The sequence below is a fragment of the Argopecten irradians genome, chromosome 14, assembly GCF_041381155.1.
Source record: "Argopecten irradians isolate NY chromosome 14, Ai_NY, whole genome shotgun sequence".
Taxonomy (NCBI): domain Eukaryota; kingdom Metazoa; phylum Mollusca; class Bivalvia; order Pectinida; family Pectinidae; genus Argopecten; species Argopecten irradians.
The window spans coordinates 24,270,643-24,296,827 of NC_091147.1; the positions used below are offsets into that span (position 1 = coordinate 24,270,643).

General features: G+C 36.1%; 1 protein-coding gene across 1 annotated transcript in view; it reads right to left on the bottom strand.

Annotated features, from left to right (window-relative positions):
• LOC138307694 (unconventional myosin-XVI-like) overlaps positions 1 to 26,185 on the bottom strand; it is a 134,205-nt gene that overhangs the window by 40,474 nt on the left and 67,546 nt on the right. Inside the window, exons 30-34 of the mRNA XM_069248530.1 lie at positions 12,617 to 12,825; positions 12,299 to 12,379; positions 10,484 to 11,873; positions 9,257 to 9,349; positions 8,469 to 8,669 (exon numbers count right to left, since the gene is read on the bottom strand). Of these exons, the coding sequence (XP_069104631.1) occupies positions 8,469 to 8,669; positions 9,257 to 9,349; positions 10,484 to 11,873; positions 12,299 to 12,379; positions 12,617 to 12,825 (1,974 nt within the window). The remainder of the gene's footprint in view (positions 1 to 8,468; positions 8,670 to 9,256; positions 9,350 to 10,483; positions 11,874 to 12,298; positions 12,380 to 12,616; positions 12,826 to 26,185) is intronic.

Genomic DNA, 26,185 nt, shown 5'->3' on the forward strand with positions numbered 1-26,185 from the left:
CCAGCCGCCTGAAAGCCCCACTTAGTCCTACATTGTCCGCCTGAAAGTCAAACGCAGTCCTACATCGTCCTACTGGCCAGCCGCCTGAAAGTCAAACTTATTCCTACATCGTCCTACTGGCTAGTCGCCTGAAAGCCCCACTTAGTCCTACATTGTCCGCCTGAAAGTCAAACGTAGTCTTACATTGTCCTACTGGCCAGCCGCCTGAAAGTCAAACGTAGTCTTTCATTGTCCTACTGGCCACCCGCCTGAAAGTCAAACGCAGTCCTACATCGTCCTACTGGCCAGCCGCCTGAAAGTCCGACTTAGTCCTGACCTAACATATTGCATCAGTATGTCTCCTTTAGGTTCAGATTTATCAACATTCCTAGCTTTAGAATCTAAGTTAAGGCTCTTTCTTTAACTTTTGTAATTATTTAAATTCCTATGGCTAATTTCAAGGAATTCCTAAGAGATGATGAATGTTGATGAATCTAGGTCACAGTTAGGTGAAGTTCTTTATGTCAGTAGAGCATTATCAAACTTAGTATTTTCTAGAAAGAGAGTGATACTGTCTGATTCAAGCTTTTGTTACAGTGTTTGTTTGTTTGATTTATTAACGTCCTATTAACAGCTATGGTCATGTAAGGACGGCCTCCCATGTATGCGGTGTGTTGCGTGTATGTTGTGCGAGGTGAGTGTACTGGGAGACTGCGGTATGTTCGTGTTGTGTCTTCTTGTATAGTGGAACTGTTGCCCTTTTTATAGTGCTATATCACTGAAGCATGCCGCCGAAGACACCTAGCAACACACCCCACCCGGTCACATTATACTGACAACGGGCGAACCAGTCGTCCCACTCCCTGTATGCTGAGCGCTAAGCAGGAGCAGAAACTACCACTTTTATAGACTTTGGTGTGTCTCGGCCAGGGGACAGAACCCAGAGCCTTCCTCACAGGGGGCGAACGCTTTTGGTACAGTCATGACTGTATTAATGGAATATGACCATATTCTGCTATGAGATTATGCAGTGAAATTTTTATATGGCTTGAGATTATGCAGTTAAATCTTTATATGGATTGTACTGATGTAGCAACCAGCAACAACATATACTATTGACCAATTGCCAGGTGTAATGTTGGTATATATATAGCCACACCACATCCTAGGAAATGCATGCGTATCTATCCAATGTCGGAGCAAACATCTTGGCATACACAATACAAAATGCAAAGTCATGTGTGGTTTGATTGACAGCTGGTGATCATCAATTTCAATGGTGAATTAAAGAATTTTTAGAGATCTTAATGATACCCAGTGCTATTCTGATGTGTCCTTGAACTTGTCAAGACTAAAACATATGATATATCTGTACATGTTTTCTTCATTCATTTTTGCCTTCAAGAAACTGTAACATGACAATTAATTAACTTCTAAGATAAAAGTTTCCACATTTAAATGTGAAAAAATTCTTTTTCCTCTTTCTTTTAATGAAGTTATCTTTAATGCTTGACTTGATGAATAACCTGGGTATTCTATCATACGATGCAATTCAAACTTCCTGAAATCAGAGATATCAGGTAGCCTCCATTTATATACCTGTCAAAGATACTGACTTCACTTAGCCATGGGCAGGAGATAGAGGATCATTTGCTCTATCTGTCATACCGATCAACGTGATGATATGTCAAGGACACTCTGAAGGTCAAAAACAATCCCAATAGATACCTCAACCATCAAAGATATATTCCGGATTTGCATATTACAGAGTTATCTGCACTTGCGTGTAGGTATTGATTGTGACGTCATGTTTTTGCGAGCTTAACGCCATCCTTTTTGGAGAAAATGACGTGAATTGCGCTCACAAATAATGACGTAACAATCGATACCTACCCGCAAGGGAGCTAACTCTGTAATATGCAAATCCGGAATATATCTTTGGAGCTAACTCTGTAATATGCAAAGACGGAATACTTACATCATGGTAAAATCATTTCGCAAATCTTCCAAGAAATGTAACCTTTCATCTTCTATATGGTGTTAAAAAAACCTATTAAAACCTCAAATTTTATTATATTTCAATCTTTTTTACTCCCCACAATGGAAGTGCTTAATCTCGAATAATCAAATTATCTCCCCTTATACTACATAACTTATGATTTCTGTGCTATCATAAAATTATAAAATGTCTTCAGCTAGAAGACTGAACCTCATTCTACATTATTCTACATGGAACCCACGCTACCCTTGTAAATTATTTCACAGTATTCCTGAATTTCCAATTAATGCCTCTATTTAATAAAGTGTCTCATTGCAAGATGCTATTCTTGCATTGTTGTTTTTCATCGCTTTTATTATCTCCTCCTGACCATGATGCCATATTAATTATCAAGTTATTTCCCCTTATCCTCCCATTACATGACTCCTATTCTACCCAAAAAAATCTCTAATTATCTCCCATTATCTCCCCTTATGCTACACTACCTAATCCTCAGATGCTACCTCAGAATTATTGAATTATCTCCCCTGAACATATATTACTGCCACTGATCAGTCCAGATCGACATCTCTGGCCCTGACAGCTTTATTACATTTCTGAATACACATGATACATGTTTATGATAAATATTTATCTCTGATGGAGACCTCTGGGTATCATCTCTACATACTGAACATGTCAATATGGCTGTCTGTATGAGTGAACATTACACAACTTCCTCACATCCATGGACATGTGACCTTGGCTTGACCTTGTATGCTGCCATGGTTAATAATTCATCATAAGAGCTATAAACTTTCCTGAATTTGTCTATGGTAGCAAAGCTCCACATTTGATCAATTGTGTTTTGGAAAGAATAACATGTAGGCATGCAATATATGACATCCACTAGGGAAAACTAAGCAAGTTTCAAAATAGACAGAATATGTTTTATCCTTATGGAAACAATAGTATTGCCTCTATGACTAGTAGCGAAATAAAGGAAATGTTGGTGGACAGACGGACGACGGACGCCGCGCCATGACATAAGGTCACCGGCCCTTCGGGCCAGGTGAGCTAAACACCCTACAAAAACTCTTTAGTTTTTAACCTTAGAAAAACCATTCTAATCCTCTTGTAAAGATACTGTTCATTTAAACTTATATTTCATCTAAAACACTTGGCCTTATGATATAGAAACAGATTACATAAGGAGTATATCCCCGGCCTTGGGGCTACTGGCCTCATCAATCCGCAGAATGGACACATCAACACATCATCATAACCAATCAAAGATTCCTGGTTTCCATCTGAGAGGAGGTACAGGAATGTGGTATATAAGACAGACCCCCCTGGGTGTAATGGAGTGTCATCACTGTACTTAACGGCCAAGATAAGACTACTCCTTCATCAGCTAAGTGATTTATAGCTTCAATTTAAACACATTCAAAATCCCAGTGGCTTAGAAATCAGAGCTAGTTTTACATGTAAACTACATTTTAGCCATCTAAAACCTATTCTTTGGCTAAGAATATCTTGCCAATATATCAACCAACACCACAATGAGCCTTAGACTTTAACCTTGTGCAAGATTATAAGATTAAAAAGTACTCGTTCATTTATATATCTGAACAACAAACACTGCATATATCTGAGCAACAATATCTGTAAAAGAAAGAGAAAAAAAGATAAACAATTTCCACAAGGTCTGAACTAAGAGGGGAAAATAAGTGGACCTTAAAACTTTCTAGGTAGATATTGACAGCTAGTTTTATTAGCTGTGAAGTATGTAAGTTCTCTGAACAATTCAACTTCTTTAACGACTAATCTAATCCACAAAACGACTTTTTTCAATTACCAGGGTCACACGTGTTAAAGATCAAAATTGTAAAACCTAATTTTGAAAAATGTTTAAAATTCTTAGAGTTCAGTATTGGTAGGATTAAATTAAGCTTTTCTATTTTTGAACAATTTAATTTTCTCTATGGCAGATTTTCCAAGGAATAATATATAGACTGTGGAAAGCTTTTTTTCACCAAATTTACCCCTAATGAGCCAAACAGTGGTCTATACATATGGACTTTTTAACACTCACTTTAATATATCAATTATATATATAATTTAACTTTCCTTTACAACTGAAAAAGTACAAGTGATATTGTTAATATACACATATTATCATCTCTTTTTCTTTCTTTATTCATGGCATACCAATTCAATTCTTTTATTACCTTGAGCCTTTCGGCTCATCGGTACCTAACACTTTTAATGTTCTATACGTCCATGATGGGCGAGTCAGGTTCAGATGTCCCGACTTTTACCTCCAGCCCTCCACCTCTGGGTTGTAAATTGAACCCAGGTGGATCCGAGATGTTGTCAGAGGTACTGATCAATGGTCAGTAATTTTTCTCCAGGTACTCCGGTTATCCTCCATCTTCATTGTATAAACCTGACTCATACTAAAATGACCGTGGCTGGGTTTTATTTCATTGTCCAATTATCTACATATCTTTTACATTCTCTTTCTTTATTACAGGTTTAACATAAATTATCAAAGATTATCATTAACATCTAACAGTGCTTTTAACCGTAGTTGATCATTTCTTTCCTAACATTTATTGCAGGACGAAAGGGGAGGGGGTAAAGAAGATGGGGAGGATGGAGAAATTTGATGTGAAAAAAGAGAAGACATGGAAAAAGAACGAAATCATTTATGTGGGGGAATATCGATAATTACTAAACCATCCAGAAGATTCCACTACCACAGGAAATGAACCACGGAACATGTTCCTCAGAGCTGCACCTATACAAACCACGGACAAACTAACACTATACAGACATTTTAGTCACTCCTTCAAGTGCTTCTGATTTATCATCTGGTTTCGTCATCATTACATTATACATAGAACTGATATTTCTACATGCCTTGCCTTAAACCAAAGCCATACACAGGTGGAAACTAATTTTAGACACTGCGAAACACACTTGAGTTTTCACTGGTAGTAAAAAGCCTCACACGGAAGCTAAATTTAGCAGACAAGTTAATTTTTATCTTCATCGTCTGTCTAACGTTACAAAACTGAGTCAGTGAAGATGAAGGAAGGGAGCAGCTATTATCTACAACAGGAACAAGATGGGATCATTCATTATCTGAATGTTGAACCTCAGAAGAACCAGGAAGGAAACCATTTTGGTGTCTGATCCTTAGAATCTTGTCAGAATCATTTCTTAAATCTTTGTACAAAAAAAAAAAATGTCAATCTGATTAATGTTAAAACTTGGTACGAAAAAATGTTAATCTTTTTAATGTTATCACGGATGTACTTTCTGACAATGTAGTCTTTTATCAGGCTATGAGGCTAGTATAGACAAGCAATTTGTACCTAATACCAATGATATGGAGATGAGACTAAAAGTGAAGGGAGAACACACCTTACAGCTAGGGTATATGGGAACCCCAATATAGACAAGGACCCAGACATGTTATGAAGGAAAATCAAATTGATTTGATTATTTCTCTCCTAAAATATCTGACTTGAGAACATTTTGCAATTGCAATCCATGTTTTTCCTGATTCAGACTGATATCTTTATAGAGGTTCTTTTGTTTAGTTATTTAAGCCAATGAAACAGTTATAATTATGAGGATGATGTTTCTAATTAAAATTCACACAAGGAAAGATAATCTTGGATATATCTTGAGAAAAGCTCTGGTGGCCAGTGAGTCTATATAATCACCAACATATTAAATGCATAGTATCAAGGCCTACATTTATACCTAAATTTCAATTTATAAAGGTAAATAGCACATTATTTACAGTTTCCACTGATATTGTCTCCACAAATATACTTTTGAAAATATGATACCAAAACATATTATATTGCTATAGAACAAGAGTTCGGAACATCAATAGCTAATTCCAGGATTTCAAGTATTACATGTATGTTTAGAATTTTAATAAACCAAGAATTCCAAAATTACATAACAAGTTATTACAGGACTATTACTAAATTTCTCAGGTCAGACACAGCGTACATGACTACAAATTACGAAGACTCATTCAGTGGGATGTGAGAACAAATACAGCTTTATTATGAATAAACACTAGAATCAGGAGTAGGTCAGATGTTACGGGTCAGACACAGAATCCCTCCAGGAGGCGCTCTATGTCCCAGTCTGCCAATCAACCAGTATACAGACCACATGGCCTCCTGTCCAATCAGTGAGATCTTACCAGACATAATAGACTATTGAAGTCACTGGTTCATAAGGCTTTTAAGCTCATAAATCCAGTTCGACGATATGATGACAGAGTTGGTCCACATGTATTTACTAGCATAATATACCATTCACAAATCCCAAACACTTTTTCAATTTTATGTCAAAGAGGTTTGAGTTATCTCCCCTAATGATAGTATATGTAAAGATTTGTTGAGATCATAAGTTTGTTGGAGTTATCTCCCCTGCTTCATCACTCTATATCAAAGACAAATTTCCGCATGCCACATATCTGTGAATGTTTTAATACTGTAAACAATATTATTTATATACAAGTATTAGCTTCCCAAATAGCTAAATGAGCTACGCGGAAGCTTAACCCTTTGATTGGACAGAATATGGAAATTAAACAATGATGTGACGATATTGTTTTGCAATTTTAATTGTTCTGTTGAATGTTATAGTGTAAGGTAGCCAGGTCTAGTACAGACGAACAGATTTGATATTACTTTTGCTACCAACAAAATAAAAAGGGCTTTATGCAGATATTGTTATGCTCAGAGATAAGGCAAAGAAAATATTGAACTTAATCTCATATGTTTCTGTGTTTTTCTATGTTCCGTTTTCATTCCGCTTTTAGCATGTACTGTGATTCCGCATTTTAGTCCTGTCATTGGTTTCGTGTGCCGTTAATTAACATCTACGCATTGTCTGATTATTATTGCTACACGATGGTGATCTAAATTAAATAACAAATATAAAATTAATGTCTCGAACATGGTATACTACTACACATATATTTGTTCCATCTGTAAATGAAACCGGATTTCATTCAAAATGCCCGATTTTTTTCTAGAAAATACTTATTCATAATACTCCATGAATGCTTGTTCTACACTGAAATCTGATGCTGCATCTCATGCAAGCGCTGTGCGACCATGCTCTATCAGAAAGATGGCGTCCAAATCAGGACGATTCAAGTCTGTTTCCGTAATTCGTTTTAATATTACTTCAAAGAAAAAGCGATGCTTGTTCAAGCATTCTTGCTATATGACTATCCATGAATGCTTGTTCTCTACTAAAATCTCGATTGATGTAAACTCTGCGTGATCATGATTTATCAGGTTTGTTTCCGTCATTCGTTTTAATATTACTTTAACAGACAATGCTTGTAACAGTCTGAACATCCGTCTGATTCAAGCGTTCTTGCTACATGATTATCCTGCAAGATGGCGTGATTTGCATACGATTCTAACTGCAACACCTCAAGCAGCGTAGCAAAAAATAATATTGATAGCCATAAATCCTCATTTTTCCAGGTACATCACCCTCTCTTTTAAAATGTATAGGTTAATTAATACATGCACACTGTCTTATTGGAGAAAACATTTCATATTATAAAATGACTCAGTTTAGACAAAATGATCACTTTGTTCTAACAGACACACCACACTTAATGAAATGATTCCATTGTCAATATCATGTTACAATAATTATCTATGTAATTAGTGGTTTGTTAAAACAGTATAAATACAGTATGACCTTACTACAAACCAACTTTCTTCCACTGCTACATTTTTTCATTTTTTCGCGATATTTTTTCAAAACAAGTTTGTGAACTTTGTGATTATAAAAATGATTTAAAATCCGTTTCATTATAAGTGAGGTTGATATACATTCCAGGAAATTAACTTTCATAAATTGACTTTGACCGTGAAACTTGGGAAAGTAAATCACATGCTAAAGAGAGTTGGTTTACAGAAGCACTGTCCTAAAGCATAAATACTCTATAAGTTACAAGCATTTATAAGACCAAAGCATTGATGGAGTAAGTGAAGCAGATTATCTGTTATGAGTAGTGCATTCAGATCAATTGTTTTATATTGAAAGAATAAAGTAATTAGTCCAGGCTTTGTCAGAAGAAGCAGACTGCTGGCTCCACTAACTAAGACAATGGATGTCTTTAACACCAGATAAAAAGCAGTTCAATATTCTTTATCAAATCCCGTGGTGCTCCTTCCTATCCTTTGGGATAATGCATTAAAATTGAATGAATAACAATCTTGATTAATCTTTCAGTCCATCATGCATTTGAAATGAGGAAAAAATGAAGCATTTTCTGATGCAAGGCCAGTTATATGGAGATGGCAAAATACTGATTTTAGAAAAGTGTATCTATGTAACGATGCAGGTGCACAGTGAATCTCTGACTTGGGTCAATATACTTGGTGTCAACGGTGACCTTAAACTACACCAGCAGCGATCGTCATATCAACAAAGGACAACATTTTACCTATGCCAGAGTCTGGTTTTCGCTCGGGGTCGGGACTCGAGTCTTTTTTGTTTCTCTGTTGACCCCCAGTCTGGTAGAGGTCCAAGTTGGGGGTAACCCCTGGGGGTGGGGGAGGAGGGGGCAGGAAGTCCTCGTCCAGGGGCGGTGGTGGAGGTGGGGGCAGGTCGTCATCATCCATTTGTGGGTGTGGCATGTGTTGACCTGTAGGCACATCTGTTATCAGTAGATGTGCAAAGTACATCCAATACAAACATAAGCAATAGACCAGAAAAATACAGAATATCGCATAGTATGGGGGCTTCAGGATACCAAAACAATCTGAGTAAAGTAAGATTTACTGTTGATGGTAAATCATACTTTACCCAAGTCATTTTAATATCTCGAAACTTTCCACACAGGCAATGAAACAAAGCCTTCATCTAATATAGTTATCTGTGATAAAGGGAATGATAAGTAGCATTAACATAGAAATATGAGTGTTAATTTAAATGATTGAAGCAAGATGATAATTTAAAACCAAAAGATTTTTCTCTATGAAAGAATGAAGCATGCTATGTTATAAGAACAATATAACAACAGATTACCTATCTTGATTATATGATTTACATGAAGCAGACCTCTTAGAGTTGTTAGTAAGAACAGTTTTAGTTGTTGAATTATAACTATATATAACCAAGAGTTATCTACCCTAGAGAACTCTCCTGTGTTACTTTATTAAGTTTAGTAGAAACAGACGCCTGTATAACATCACAGAACACATTAACTGTAATCTGGAGATGCAGTCGTACCTTTCTCCCATGGTTTTGCACCTGTTGGCTTCAATTTTGGTAAAAACGCTGCTGCAGGATCGGACTCCCTTTCTGGTGTAGGTTTTGATTTTTCTGTAAGACGATTTTAATATAAATTTAGGCAAGGCCTATCTGAGAGCACAGCAGTTGACATATATTTTATCTTTAAAAAGCAATAATGTGTTACCAAATTGTAGTATAATTCTATATACATGTAGTCACTATGAATGCAGTTTGGATGGCAGATATATATATATAACATTGAGTTGCCTGCTGTCTCATCAATCTGGTATTTCCAACAGCGCAAGAGTTACCTCTCCTCATCCGGCGATTGATAACTGGTCGCTTCCAAAGTCGCTTAATGTGCTAGAGATCAATCATGAATTAGGTAGAAAATGATTGTAATTGAGAGGATTGCTATTTTAGACTTACACTGAAATAACCCATTAACCATTCCCTCTCTTATGTATATACATTACAAGGGTATTTTGCTTTAATCTGTATTGCTTATTGCTTGGCTTTGATTACTGACCAAATTGATTTTCATAATAGCCTTGTCAATTACTGGCATTACAGATATTGATTAAACGATTATATATAGCATAGAACATTTCTACTTTCACTTTTTGTAGAAGTACAATTTATCCAAATGTTATGAATTTAGATTTGACCAAAGAGAAACAGAGAACTGTAAGACTAAAGGAAAATTTCCCTGGAGCCCTTGGTTTACCTGAAACTTACCTAGAGGTCTTGGAGGCATGGGTTTCACCCTCGGTGGTTCTACCTGTAACTTACCTGGAGGTCTTGGAGGCGTGGGTTTCACCCTCGGAGGTTCTACCTGAAACTTACCTAGAGGTCTTGGAGGCGTGGGTTTCACCCTCGGAGGTTCTACCTGAAACTTACCTAGAGGTCTTGGAGGCGTGTGTTTCACCCTCGGAGGTTCTACCTGAAACTTACCTAGAGGTCTTGGAGGCGTGTGTTTCACCCTCGGTGGTTCTACCTGAAACTTACCTGGTGGTCTGGGAGGCGTAGGGTTTACCCTCGGTGGTTCTACCTGAAACTTACCTGGAGGTCTTGGAGGCGTGGGTTTCACCCTCGGAGGTTCTACCTGAAACTTACCTAGAGGTCTTGGAGGCGTGTGTTTCACCCTCGGTGGTTCTACCTGAAACTTACCTGGTGGTCTGGGAGGCGTAGGGTTTACCCTCGGTGGTTCTACCTGAAACTTACCTGGAGGTCTTGGAGGCGTGGGTTTCACCCTCGGAGGTTCCTCTATCACTGGTTGTGGCTCTGGCTGTTGAGGACTGTTCTGTACTGTCCGTAGAGTAACCTTACTGAGTTCCTCTACCAGATTCTTGCCCTGAAGCTGCTGCTGTTTCTGTTGATTTGGCCGAATCACAGCAGCCTGACCAGGGAGAGGCATGCCATGCTGAGGTGGCTTTCTATTTCCCTGGTCATGTGACTCCTCCGCTTTACTTTGCTTTTTACCGATTTCAAATGAAGAGATTTGAGGTCGCCCAGGAATCTTTGATATTGGTGGTGGTGGAGGCGGTGGGGGTTGGTTCGATGCTTTTGGAACTGAAGGTGGAATTACAGGTGGAGGAACTTTGTGTGGTGTGGTGTGGGGAGACATCTCCATCATTTCTGGAGGGGGTGGAGGTAACGGAGGGGATGGGGGACGATTATTTTCCAAAGTAGCCGCCACAAACCGTGCTGCCACCGGTAATGGGGGTGGGGGAGCAGGGAAACTGGGCGGACCATGTCCTGACCTTTGACCCTCATGTTTGGGTACACTGTCCATGTGCGTAGCACCAGGTTCTGGGGTTATTACCCTCGGTTCTATTTGATGGCGTGGCATAACTGGGGAAGCCACTTTTTCATTTTTTCTCGTGAGTGAGGATTGTCTCTGTAACTTAGGACTGTGAGGGGCTGACCCTGGCCCAACCTTTGGCAGTGGTGGCGGAGATGCCGTTCTGTGCGTTGGTGAAAATGAAGTCTGTTGCATAGCTGGCAGTTGTCCATGATGTTGAACTTGGGGTGTGTACTGACCTTGACCTTGTCCATAATGACCTTGATGACCTGGCGAAGCAGGAGCACCATAATGACCGCCGTTACTGGCTGGAAGCCCTTGACCCTGGCCATAGTAACCTTGACTTTGATGACCTGGTGATGCAGGAGTCGCCGGATGACCTTGACTGTAGTAGTTTGGACTTTGGTGACCCGGTGAGGCCGGAGCACCATACTGACCACTACTTGGAGACTTGTGTTTATCAACCTGTGTGTAAGGATAAGGTCCGATTGGCTCGTAGGTAGGATCACCGGGCGGTGACACGTCCGGAACATCATAGTATTTTCCGTCACTTGACCTACGGTGTGTTTTTGGTGAACCAGGCAAGTTCACTATGTAGGTGAAAGGCTTGCTTGGGTTCTGATGGTTTGGACTACGAGGGCTGGTTGCCAAGGGACTTGGTGCCATTTTCTTCTGTAGCCGTGGCGACATCTGTAGAGGTGGAATATTTATCGGTGGATGTGGTGGCTGTGCCTGATGTTGTGGACTGTGGTGGCCATCGTCCATGTACATGGCTGTGTCGTCATAGATACCACTGGAGGACGAGGACGTCTGCAAACATTACAATGTATATTGAACCATTTGTTTCTGTTTCAAAAATATTCCTGATCCAGATGTTTCATAGATAGTAAGAAATTTCATTTTATTGTTTTACATAACACATGGATCCATGATTTAACAACTGACATCATTAAGAAACTTGCTCAAAAACTTTAACGTGAAATGGGGACGCCGACGCCGACGCCGACGCCGACGCCGGGGTGACAACATTAGCTCCCCCTATTCTTCGATAGGCGAGCTAATAAAGTAAGGAACAATTGATTGGTTTTGTGGGGCCATTTTATCATTACAAAATACCTTTATCAATTTTGTTTACAAAGATGAAAATGCATGAGATCAAATCTGCTTATGTGACCACCTCTATTGAAAGACCATATTGGGTGGTCTTCATAGACATTTATGATATTGGAACTCACCCTGCTGCCAGTACTGAGGCGAGTACTAGGACTCCGTCGTGGTGGAGCTGGGGCATTTCTTCTCTGACTGCCATATTCCCCCTAAGATATCAATGAAAATTTTAAATGTCTGATAATTATAGCATGATTTCAATTAAGAAATTATAACACTGCAACATCACAGTGAAGCAAGCATACCTTTATAAATAATATCCAAAATGTATTCCATTCATTCAGAATTGTACCGTTGGGCATTTATGAAGAGAAGGGGCATAACTCTTGCAGTCTTACAAGACTTCCTACCCTTTTTAACAGCAGATAATTGTAAATCTTAGTTACCTGGTTTGCGGGTATTGTGTCGTAGATCTGTGACTGAGAGTACAGGTCCCTGGGGCAGGGTGGAGGATTCCCTGAGTCACAGATAAAATCTCCATGGGGCGGGGGAGGTAGGCCCCGATACTGTACATGGCCGTTCATATCGTTCTCGTCGTCAGATGCCACTTGTTGAGGCCTTGGAAATGTGAAGTCGTAGTCATTGAGATCTTTGTCTGAAAGTGAAATAAAAAAGAGGTAAAAAGAGAAAATAATACATTGATATTCTTATTATAAGTTCAAGCATTACAATGTTAGGGCTATAATACATAAGAGTGATCAGTTAAGTCACTTTTCTATCACGTAGCCGACTAGGGTTTGATCCCTGGCACAGATGTGAAAAGGTCTGGGGTCTATTGCTTGATCATATGGGTTTTTCATAAGCATTTCAGTTTCCTTTCACTCCAAGAACTCTTGTGTGTTCACATCAAAAGTATTTGGTATATAGTTAAATAACTTGTAATCAATGTTAAATGAAGTTTATGAAAAATTTTTATCAGATAGAACTGGTTTTCAAATACAAAGTGGTCTTATTTAATGGAGATTTATTCTTTCTGTAGCGGTTTTGGTAATAAATTTGATATGTTTGAACATCAATTCTGATTTTTTTTAATTTCAGAACTCAGTGAAATGGTTCTGTATGCTTGTGTCTCCACAATAACTTAAGTATAGATCTATGATTTTATATGGCCATGGGCACAAGAGAACAAACTCTAATAATGTGCAGACTTGGTATTAAATTGACAAATATTTTAAATTACATTAAGCTTTATTGTTTCCCTTAAACATTTACATCACATTTCTATGCAAATTCAGAAATTTCTCCCAACAGTTGCCTCTAAGCTACAGCGACAAAATCGTTTCATTACCAAGTAAAAAGCCACATGTTTCCATAGACAAGCACTTTACTTCAGGCTACACAGAACACTGAGGCTTTATTAAGTTAGAAACATCACCCTCAAATTTCAAATCAACTCTTCCTTCCATTGATTAAGGCCATTTCATTATCTAAATTAGGAAGGTTAGGATATCTAACTCAATAATGAATGGAAGAATTTAATGAAATAAAGTCTGAGTACTCAATGAGATGGAATACTTTAAATATCCATCAATAAAAAAAAGGAACTAATGATCATGAATGCTTGACTGTGGCTATAAGGTAGGCCCATAGTGATGTAACCTGGTTTTCAACGCTGCAACATGCAATTTCAATTCTTTGTAAATCGAGTCACATGAAATTTGTTGTTTAGGCAATTGCTACTGAAGTCTACTGAAGACACAATTCTGATACAGTAAGTTGCTAATTTTTGCAGGGATGCTATTTTCGCGAATTTGGAAGTCAAAGCTATATGATCTCAAAAATTTGATCCGCGAAGTTTGAGAAATCGTTGAGTCATATATATCTTCAAAGCCAGTTCGTATAAAAATTTAAAACCGCTAAAATTTGGTTTCCTCGTGTCTAGTTCAAATCGCAAAAATTTTGACCCCCTAATATAACCTGTTATATAGTACATGGTTAACAATTTATGCAAGATTCTGTTAAAAAATCCAAGCTTTACCAAATAGCTATACAGTAAATAGCCCACAGAAAATTTTATATATTTTCATAATCTCATTTTTTTGTCTCTGTCTGAATGAGACATGAATGAGACAAAATGAATACAATATCATGTAATAAATCATGTATATACGAGACAAAAAAGATGTGACCATATCTACTGCAAGACAATAGCTAGGTGAGAACATCACCCGGGTCAGAGCTTGCTATAGACACCTGAGTCTGAGCTCACTATAGATTTACTGCCATTATCTCTACCCTATATATATCAGGGATCTGTGTGAATCAGACAGAATGATAGAGGCTTGTAATAGGTGGCCATGTCTCAGACAATTAAATCAGCGTTAATCAATGTATATGGATACATATCCTATGAAGTTTGCACCACACATTCAATAACTGCTTAATCACAATACCTCTTTTTGAGCATTGAATTTGAAGTTAAATATTACCAGCTGATGTTTTATCATGCAATCTCCCAATTATTTAGTGACTATGCTATTTAATGTTGTATCTCTCAATTATTAAGTGAATTTGCTAATAAATGTTGCATTAATGCGAATGACCTTGGTGTATTCATGATCTTAACTTTTTTCAATGACATTGCCAGTCAGATTTATATGGCATTGCAAGCCATGCAGACACATATGACATTTGCTAACCATGCATACACAGATGACATTGCCAACCAGACACAAATGACATTGCCAACCAGACATAATAGCTTGGTCAGATAGCCAGCCCTACACACATGACATTACCAGCAAGACACATTGACATTGCCAGACAAAAACATATGCCATTGTCAGCCAGACATATGACATTGCAAGCCTGACACATGACATTGTCAATAAGACATATATGACATTAAAAGCCAGACACAAAAGCTAGGTGATACAACCAGACATTGCCAGCCAGACACATTAAATGACATTGCCAACAAGACACCAATGATATTGCCAGCAAGACACTTAGACATAGCCAAACAAACACATATGGTATTGTTAGCCAGACATATATAACATTGCCAGCCAGACATATGACATTGCCAGCCCGAGACCATTTGCAGCATTTGTTTTCTAAAATGATGTGAGCTCTGGATTTGATAAATGTATGCCAATGGCTATTCAATATCATTATTGCAGCTCACTTGAATTTTACATGGATTTATAATCGGGTTGAATAAATATAAAGGTACTGGGCAATGATCCTACATTTAACACCTACAGTTTACAGAGACATTTGTTGATACAGAGGCTGTACTGATGAATATACCACTCCGTAAATCTTGTGTACTTCCTGAGTACAAACATCCAGTAGGTTACACCTACTTGGCACATTGATGTAGATCTTCCCCATTCTCCTGTCTTATTCACATATATACCTACTCCTATCTCCGTCTTTATCATCTCTAACATGTGGGAGGTTCTAAATCTGTCTTTATACATCAATCTACTATGATGCAAGGTTGTTTTTCATAACAACTCTTTCTTTCTTTTATAAAGATCAACACAGCCCGGTTTCAAAAGCTTTCATGAAACAAAAACTATATTTAGGTAATATTGGAACAGAAATACATTTATCAGCAAATCTTTTAGATAACTTCCAGGTAGGGTATTTCCACTATGAATCATGTTGTTGGTAAATATTTTTTAAAGTAGATAATTGTTTATTTTAATGTACTTAATATACATAAAAATACATCCAATTTTTCTAAATGAATCATTTTTGAGTGCCAATGCAGTATTCATTTTAGGCTTGTAGAGGCTGGGGAGTGGGGGAAGGGGTTGTTCTGCTAGGATATTACATAAAAAATTCAGACTATAACAATCCATCTGTGTCCCAGACACTTCTGTCCACTAGTCACATGGGGTTGCTGCTGTGGATTAGTACTGACAGTTGAGTCAGAACACAAGCTTGTTGAGAATTGGCCTAAATGTGACACTGGTTACGGTGACAGACTGACAAGCTTAATGTTAGAATTAACAAATCTATTAAAAAAACCGATCCGTTATTTCATGATGTCTGTCAAACCATTGTGAGCTTTTTTTATTCTTTGTAATAATTTTGGAAATGATGAACAATCATTTCATTCATATTAGGACGAAATTGGGAAGGTAATGACAAATAAATACAATGTCACAAAGCTGACATAGTTAGGCAGCAGATTGAAGATCGGAGCTGAAGTTCTGGGTCAACGTAGCCTCAGCATCACTTGTTCTGATTGGATCAGAGGTGACAATGCTAATAGCCAGCCTCAATATGGTAACATCTATGACTTCCTATGGTATTGGTCAGCAATTAGAGGTCTGGTCCGGCAGCAAGTGACCTGATATTCTTTCTATTAAGGCTTCCCAGTAATATGTTTACTTCAAAAGTGCAAAAATGTCACATTGAGACAGGCCCTGAATAGCAATCATAACAAAATCACGTCAGACAGTCGCAGTGTTAAGACATTTATCATCTTGACAAAAAAAATATTTGATCCAAACCTGAACCAGGATCTTGAAGTCCTCTAATGAGATAAACACACATAAGTAAAAAGGTTTATCTGGGGTCAAAGTTCAAGTAAAGTTTCCTTTACCAGATGTGTGTCCATTAAGTTAAGTTGGTTATGTAGAATTATAAATACATCTCTCATTTAAATGTGCCCAGTCTGGAGTATTTTCAGGTACAGCACACATGCTGTTTGGTAAGGCTACACCCAGTAAGAGTTTTTATGAGGGAAAGTAACAAATTACACTCAGATCTTATCTACAAATGGCTTTACCGTAAATAAGCCTGGACAAAGATTTCTGCACATCAACTTATGTTTGTGAGGTCTTACTTTTGTGTCGCTAATTAATTTTTCTCTGTAATTTAATTTCACGGTGGTTCAGAGTAATATGGTTCTACTCTACTTACATGTACGGTACTCATAGCCTTTTTTCATGGTGATTAGTTTTCATGGTCTCTTTTCACTCATGAAATCCGTCAAATTTAATTTGCACACAGGAAAAAGTTACCATATTTACCAGTGCTATATTTCATACAATCTCTGTTATTTTCCTAAAATGAATTTTCCTCGATGTCCTCAATACTTATTTATTTTAAAATGTTCCTGAACAACAAGTCAACATCAGTATTCAATAATACTGCGTTGCCTTTTAAAATTGAAAAGTATCTGGTGTGAAATAGGTTTTCCTTAGTATGAGTGACCTTGGCATTGCAGTACATTTGAAATTTAACTCCATTTTTCTTTCCTCAGTAGACAAACAAAAGCTTATATACTAAGAAATTTCATCTATGTATAATTATAATCACACTGAGATCATTTTGTTATCAAAATATCAATTTTCCAAATCTAAAATCTCTACATTTTGCTGTCAAATTGAATAATATCTACAGTAAAAATGGCAGCAATAGAAGAACTTTTTCAGATATTTCTGTTTTGGAGTTCCTAAAAGAAATGGACAACATATTTGTAACTTTAATTAGAACCTGAAGAGAGGGCCCAGCATTGCTTACAGATGGTGCTACTCTCTCAAACATCTGGACAGACCATCACAGCTATATAAATATTGGTTTGTATTCAGTAATAAAGATCTGTGTATTTGCTCTGATCATCACCATAACTTCTCTGTTGAATGAGGAAACCAAACATCTGGGAAACATTCCTGTAGCTTCAACTCCAACATGATGTGAAGATAATTCAATCTGGTGCTCCTCTTGCAAAGCTCCTCTTTCAGAAAACTTTCAAGAAAAATAACTTTTTGCAAAATATTTCCTACAGAGTATTGGGCAAAGTTAGTTAAAATTGCTTCTGTCGAAGGATGGACTCCATCAAAGCAGTTAGATCTCCTTCACAACTTGACACAACAGTACAACCTAAAGTAATGGCAAAGTGGATCTGTGATTCATAACCGAAACCTTGATTACATATACATGTAATACATGAATATGAAGAGTAAGATCCATTCAGGTTGTATCCCATGTCTCTTTAAGATACAGTTTTCTTTGTTAGACACGGATATTTATTTGTAATGAATATATAACTTAATGAATATTTCTTGCACTTTCTTAACAGAGAAGGCAGGTTTGCCGGCTGGCTTGATAAACGATGAAAACTAATATAATTTTCTGTGGGACAAACACTCCAGTCTCAAAGTGAATACAGTTAATATGCACCATACACAACAACTGTTTGTAACATCTGACCAAAGATTGGCCATGATCGTATCCCTCTCATCAGCTGTTTGGAAGAACACAACTTCATCCAACATCAGTTTAGAAAACATTTGTCCTCCTCTGATCTGGTTGAACAAGCAGACAATTGTTTTTTATCTTAAAACACATTTGCTGATATCCAGATCCTCACAGACATATGTAAAATCACTGCATGTCTTTGAATTGTCCACTGAGTAACATATTCAACCCAACAAGTGTCCCTGTATTTCCCTATAACAGCCCCTCCATCTTTTTCAGGCCACAATTTCACTTTCCCCAAATTAAACGCAGACTGAAACTATGACATATTTGATTTCTTTTGTGAATTTATTAATGGCTTACTCTGTAATGATTTTGTGAAAGTCAGTCAAAATTTTGTCCTATTAAGAGCCCCCCCCTCCCCCCCCCCATCTTTTTCATTCTTTTCATTTTTTTTTTTAACTTTTAAGCTACCATGAGGTTTATTATACACTACTGCACAGAACTTTAATTAAAATGAACTTAAAATCCTATTAAATTCTCATTAATCATTGTTTTTTCATTAAAACTGCTCATTAAATCATGTTTTTCTTAATTTAATGAGCTGCAGTTATTCCATTAAAAATCATTAAAACTAATTTTAATGCTCATTAAGAACAACTTATTTCTCATTAAAATAAGTTTTCAAGGCCATGAAAATTATGCTTCAAAGAGTTCAGCAATTTGATGATCATTACTTTTTGTAGTCTTTGAAATTCAAGATCATTAATTTGCATTTTAATTATCATTAATGATTTTTTGATGATAATTAAAATATTTGATGTAAGTTAATGACAATGATGATCATCATTTAGAAATGCAATACAATCACATTTATCAAAATTTCTAATTTATCTCACTTTAAGGACAATGAAAATGCAGCATGAAATTTAATGACCATTAGCTTTGGATAAAAATCTACCTAGTATAATTATTGGCCATTATTTCTCTATGTGTGTCATGAAATATGTATTTGATACCATTAACTATTTTTTAATGGCCATTAATCAAAATAAGAAGTCATGTGACTTCAATTTTCCCGCCAAAACAGACAAAATCCAAAATGGCTGCAGTGTCTGTTGAAGTGTTGGAGGGGAAAATTCATTCTTCTTAAAATGTAAGTTTTGAGAACTGCTGAAAAGATTATCTCATTCCTGAATATCTTAAGGTACAGATGAACACTTTCAGTATATTTTAAATGTGTTTACAATTCTTTATCAACATGAAATAGGGCACACGAATATAATTTCTAAGGTGTTCCTAAAATGCATGTGGTTTTTATTTTATGTGTTTGTGAAAGAAAAATATTGAATTCTTGTCAATAGAATTGTTATAATGTTTTATAACTATTAGTTTATTTGAGGCAAATATTCATTATTTTGTTTATAATGAAAGTAACACCTGCAAAACTGGTATGTTTTAATCACCTATTATATATGATAATATTTATGGCCATTACAGTAATTGCCATTAATGGAAACAAGGAATATTAATGCCTATGATAATCTGAATTTGATATTTGATTGTCACTACAAGGTTATTGTGTTATAGCCTTCAAACTAGATATTGAGCACCATTATTTTGCGATGCTTATAAAATGATGGTAATTAATCAATTAAATATTGATAAACAATTATGAAATTTGATCGTTAATATGCACCCACTAATTGGTACATTGTTAATTGGTATAAATTTAATGGGTTTTTAATGGGCAGTTGATGGTCACATTTACCAGTAGTGATATGAATATATATATGCATTTTTAGCTCACCATCAGCAGATGGTGGGCTATTTTTCAACAACAATTGATTAATAAGGAATTAATTAAGGCATACATAGCTATTAAAATTTCAATTTGTTTTTTCATTACCATTAATCATTTTAATGTTCTTAATCATGCACTGATTTCATTAATTTTAATGATTTTAATTATTGTTAAACCAGTAATGACGACAATGAAAAGAAAATTAAAAATTATCAATTTTTTAATTAATCTTTAATTAATTTTAAAATATCATTAATCAAATCATTAAAACCTCATTAAGTTATTTTTCGTCAATATGATAATTTTAATAGCATTAAAGATGATCTTTTGTGAAAAGATTAAGAAACAATTAATGTTCTTATTCATGCATGTTTTTCATGGAATTTTAATGAGATTTTAATGCAAGAAAATTAATGATATTTTCATGACAATTTAATAGCCATTCTATACAGTAGTGATATGCGGTCTAACAATGACAGTATGAGATATTCGAAGTCATTACTGAAGACTACAGCACATTCTTCATAAACAATCTTGAATACTGTATACAACATTTCAACAATTAACATTACCTTTACGCATAGCAACCAATATTTGTCTGATCTTATTATCAAAATCCAATCTTCAACAATATAGTCTACAGGACAAAGCAGCTGGATAAGTATACTGTGTAGTCCTATATGGTTACAAATCTACTAATAACCTAAATGTCTGAGACTCCAAATACAAAATCTCCAAGAGAGAATATTAAAATCTGGGATCCATACTTTGATATAAAAACCATAATAAAGAAAATGGCTTATATCTGAATTATCATATAAGGACAGTATTAGATTGATGGTAGATATGCAACACAACTGTTTTGTTTCCTCTCTGAAAGCTATTCACCAGCTGTTCACATGTACTTGAAGGAACAACTGTTTAGGAAGCCTCACAGTGATTGACCAATCACCGGTTGTGTCGCCATGCTTTTTAGTATTAGAAAGGCCTTGACATTTCTCACTATATAGTACAAATACATCAGCACAATATATGTAATAATTGTGACAATGAACCATTTCTAATAACCAAATGGACAATTTAAAATTCTTGTAAAATATTTCTAAGATGTAGAAGAATGTTTTTTAGCCCAAAAGTTCACAAAGCAGCTTTGCCTCAGAATTTGGAAATTAACCTTCTTGCAGTAAAATGAAAGTAGCCCTATATACCAAATGCTACTATAAACTTGTTATGGATGGGCTAATTATTACTAGACATGGGCTTATTACAAGACATGGGCTTATTACTAGACATGGGCTCATTTTAGATAAGTTTATAACCAGACATGGGCTTATTACCAGACATGGGCTTATTTATAAGCTTACAATTAGATATGGTCTCGTAACTAGACATGGACTGACTGACTAATTGGGTTATTACAAAATTTAAGGTTATAACCAAGCAAGCAGGGCTTCTTAACAGGTTTGAACTTATTGCAGACATGAACTTATTCTCAGAAATGGCCTTATGTATTACCAGATATGGGCTTAACTACCAGTAAAGGGCTTATTGTCTGAGGTAGGCTGAAAGCACAGGATAAGTTATAGTGTATTCCTACTGAACTAGTCAGGCCTTAATGTAATCCTGGGTAAAAGATATATCACCAGGTATCATGGAGTACAACATTATTATCAATAAAGATGCATCTGATATTGACTTTTTCCATGATAGATATAGTTTCAGAAACACAAGATAACTAGTCTAGGAGTCATAGAACTCAATGACCCAATCTTAACTCATTCACCTAGGAGTCACAGAACTCTATGACCCAATCATAACTCATTCACCTAGGAGCCACAGAACTCTATGACCCAATCTTAACTCATTCACCTAGGAGCCACAGAACTCTATGACCCAATCATAACTCATTCACCTAGGAGCCACAGAACTCTATGACCCAATCATAACTCATTCACCCCTGGAAATCCAAAATAAACTCTTCCAGCCTTTGCATTAGAACGAGTTGAAATGTAACTTCAAGGGAGAATAAGTTGATCAGAGACAGAAGACCCGGCTTTTTAGGATGCAAGACAAACCAGCTACTTGTTTGTATACAAGTTAAATCTACTGTGAAAAACCTAATCAGAGATCTCCCGTCTCTCCCACAAATAAAATAATCAGTGATCCTAAAGAGGATCAGGCAACAAAGGTGATGGTAAACATCCAGTCATACTAGAACTGACACCGTCTGTTACAGAAAACGTATTTATCTGAAATTATTAACAGTATACATATTTATCTGAAATTATAAACAGTCTTCTTCTGTGTTCAGCTGTCTTAATATACAGCAGGAAGTATCCTTTTATTTAAAATGTTATCTTTTTATATACATTTGCATAATCACTAAACAAAAAACATTATTCAACCTACAACTGCATAAAATCTGTCATTAATGATACATTTCTGTTTTGTTTTCACTAGAAATATCTGTAAAACTGCGCAATTCTTATTGAAAACGTTACATGCAAACATTCAAAACTTTTTAAGTCTGAAACCCTAGACTTGAAGTATTATCAAAACTTTTTATTGTGAAGAATAAATAATGGGAAAAGGGAAACAATGACCTTGACACATAATACATAAAAATTAATAAAAAAAAAATTAGATTTCCTTATCATGTGACATCTAGGACAGAGAGATATGACCTATTGAGTTGTTTCATTCATGGTTTGGAGAACAAAACTTCTCAAAATTTGGTGTACAAGTTCAGACTGATTATTGGTTATGAACAATTCAATCTACACTTCATTCTTGGTGTGATACACTATTATACAACAGGGCCCAGTTTCATGAACATTCCTTAAATTTAAGGAATTCCTTAACTTAAAATTCTGCATAGGAAAGCATTACAGATTTTAAGGAAGGCTCCTTAACTTAAGATTTTTTCTTTAACTTTTGTAATGCCTTTCTATGGGGACATTTAAGTTAAGGAATTCCTAAAGTTAAGGAATGTTCATGAAACTGGGCCCAGTAGTACTTTAAGTCACTTTTCCCTCCATGCCACGTTATACTGTAAAGAAACTAAATTTTGTGGGTGTGGCTAAATTTCCCAGGCAGTTAGAATCACAAAACTTTGTGGTGAAAAGCTGTCAAAACATGTGTACAGAAAAACACATAAAAAAAAGTAAGAGATAAAAAGTAAAATAAAGTTGTTGCAGAAATAAGTTTTTTACAGTACAACATGGTACAGATCAGCCTGTTCTTGGCTGTGTTAGTATCAGATCAGACCAAAAACAATCAAGATTCCCCGTCCTGCCCGCCAGCCAAGTTTTAATAGAGTGATGTTGCACCGCCCCACAGAACATCTAGTGGGTCCGGGCCAGTATTCTAAGCTCACTTCTGATTAACAGTGATGATGATAGATCCCTGTAACTTTGTGTGGACCCAGCCTTCCCTAACATGTTGTAATTAATTATTTTAGAACCTGTAATCATCTATAAACCCTGAAAAGGTCTTTTAGAATCCAATACTCTATTAAATATTAGAAAACATCTATGGAATTGCTGTTAGAATTAATACAGCATAACTGTGTAATGCCAATCAACTGATTTGCTTGTCCAAATATTTAATGCAGTTGACCTGTACATATAATTCCCTTGTCTTGAATAAAAATCCTTTAATATTCAACGGTCAGAACATTGAATAGCTAGGATCACTTTATAGGACAATGTCACCTTGAACATTTATTGAATTCACTTTAGGACAACGTCACCTTGAACATTTATTGAATTCACTTTAGGACAACGTCACCTTGAACATTTATTGAATTCACTTTAGGACAACGTCACCTTGAACATTTATTGAATTCACTTTAGGACAAGGTCACCTTGAACATTTATTGAATTCACTTTAGGAAAATGTCACCTTGAATATTTATTGAATTTTGAGGTCTTAATCCATTCACCCCTGAAGACAAATTTAAACTTTTCTAATTCAAAAGCTAGAACAGTTTATCTTAAATTTTCAGAGGTCACCTTCAGAGGTCACCTCTGAGGTCACCTACAGAGGTCACTGAGTTAATATGTGGTAATTGGTTATTGAGGACTACAAGAAAGTGGTTTTGATTAATAGAATCTTACATGGGTCTGACAGGTAGACAGGGATATCTCAACTGGAGTGAAAGGTGTTGGCTGGTCAACCCAAGTCTCGTCTAGGGTTAACGGCCATTTTCTTTTACGAGGGTTGAGATACCACTGTCCACTTGACAGACCCATGCTTAATTTTTTCTCTCATACTTAAACCAAACATAATGAAAATACAGTTATATAGAAACATTTCCAAAGCACTGCTATGATAGGAATGTCACAAAGTGTCAAAATCAATGAAGTCATCGAAAATAGACACTGCATGTAAAGGTGACGTCACGTCAATGTCTGGTGTCAACATGAGCTGTCTTTTCCCTATCCTGGTAAAAAAGAGAGAACTATCTCTTCCCTAGCAACCGAGGGATAACCCTGTCTAGTATCGGAGAAAAGCAGGTTCTCATTATATATAAGTTGTTTCTAAGAAAGGCTTTACTCTACCCCCAGATTGAATAATAGCAAGCTATCTCAAGAAGGTAAGATAAAATATTTTCCTAAAAACCTAACCCCCAATGTACAGACCTGTCCTTTCTCAATGGCTTGAAATATCACAAAGTGCCATGAATAAAGGATTTGATGAAATGTTGACCAGACTGTACAGTTCAAGGTCATTTACACAGAGAAGGTGCTCTCCTCTTAGTGTATGTGTCAACAAAATGGTAACTATAGAACTATTTTACAGGAAGCCAAATGACTTATACTTTCCACTCCGAACATAAAATTACACACATCTTAACTGTATAAAGATTATTGACACCAAGTTTCACTAAAATCCCTTTAATAGTTTAGAAGGAGTAGCCATCAAATTGTTTTGTAGCATTTAAGGGACATAACTCTGAAAAGGATGGAGTTGTAGCTTCGTTCCAAGATAAACTAAGCTTATTTACACTGTATAGCAACTATTGCTGCCACATTTCAATGAAATCCCTTTAAAAGTAGTCATCTTATTGTTTTTAACAAAGGGGCATAACTCTACAAAAGATGGTGGTGGGTGTCTAATTAAGGACAGATACAATCTTACCACTTTGCACTGGCGTATTTATATGCAGCTAAATACCGGAGCATACTCATGAATATTCATATAATCAACATTGATTTTACCATTAATGCTAATAATGCTAGCTAAAGCATGTGCATAATGTAAAAGATAATAAATGGCTATCTCCATAGAAATAGAATGGGATGGCAGTTTTCCTCTATTTGGTTTACGACCTAAATTCAAGTTCTTGGCTTAGTAATGGAATTCTAGAAACAGTATTTATAAAAGTCTGCTATTGTTTTACATGTAAACATGTAACATGTTACATTGTTGTTGGTGAGCAATTATTTCTTATCACCAGTCATATCATCAGTATACATTTGTTGTATTTATTTAATTGAGCGGTATATGAAAATTTGTTCGCCCAAGAAAATCACATTTCTTTCAAGACAATGTGCAATTAAACAAATAAATGATATACATACATGTGTATAATAACACTTCATTTCATTTCATATTTTGGAATCAAAGTTTCCTTGTGAATTTCTGGAGTTTCTGCCATATCGGATGATGAACTAGAGAAGAACGATCGTGTGAGTCGGCCAGAGGATAGAACCCATAGCCTTCTTCACAGTGACGAGCACTCAACTGCAGGCAAAAAGAGCGCCTAACTGTAGGCCATAAGTGAAACTTTGTCAAGAGAGATGTTAAGAAGAATAGAACAGATATGATCCTAAATTTCATTGTCTTTAATAATCATGTAGTGGGGGCAGCAGGTACAATTCTAATGCCTCACCTGTACGGCAATAAAATTGAATAATTTCTAATTTCGTGTTTTACAAATCCTTAGATATGTATCATAACTATGTCAAATAATCATAGCATAGTA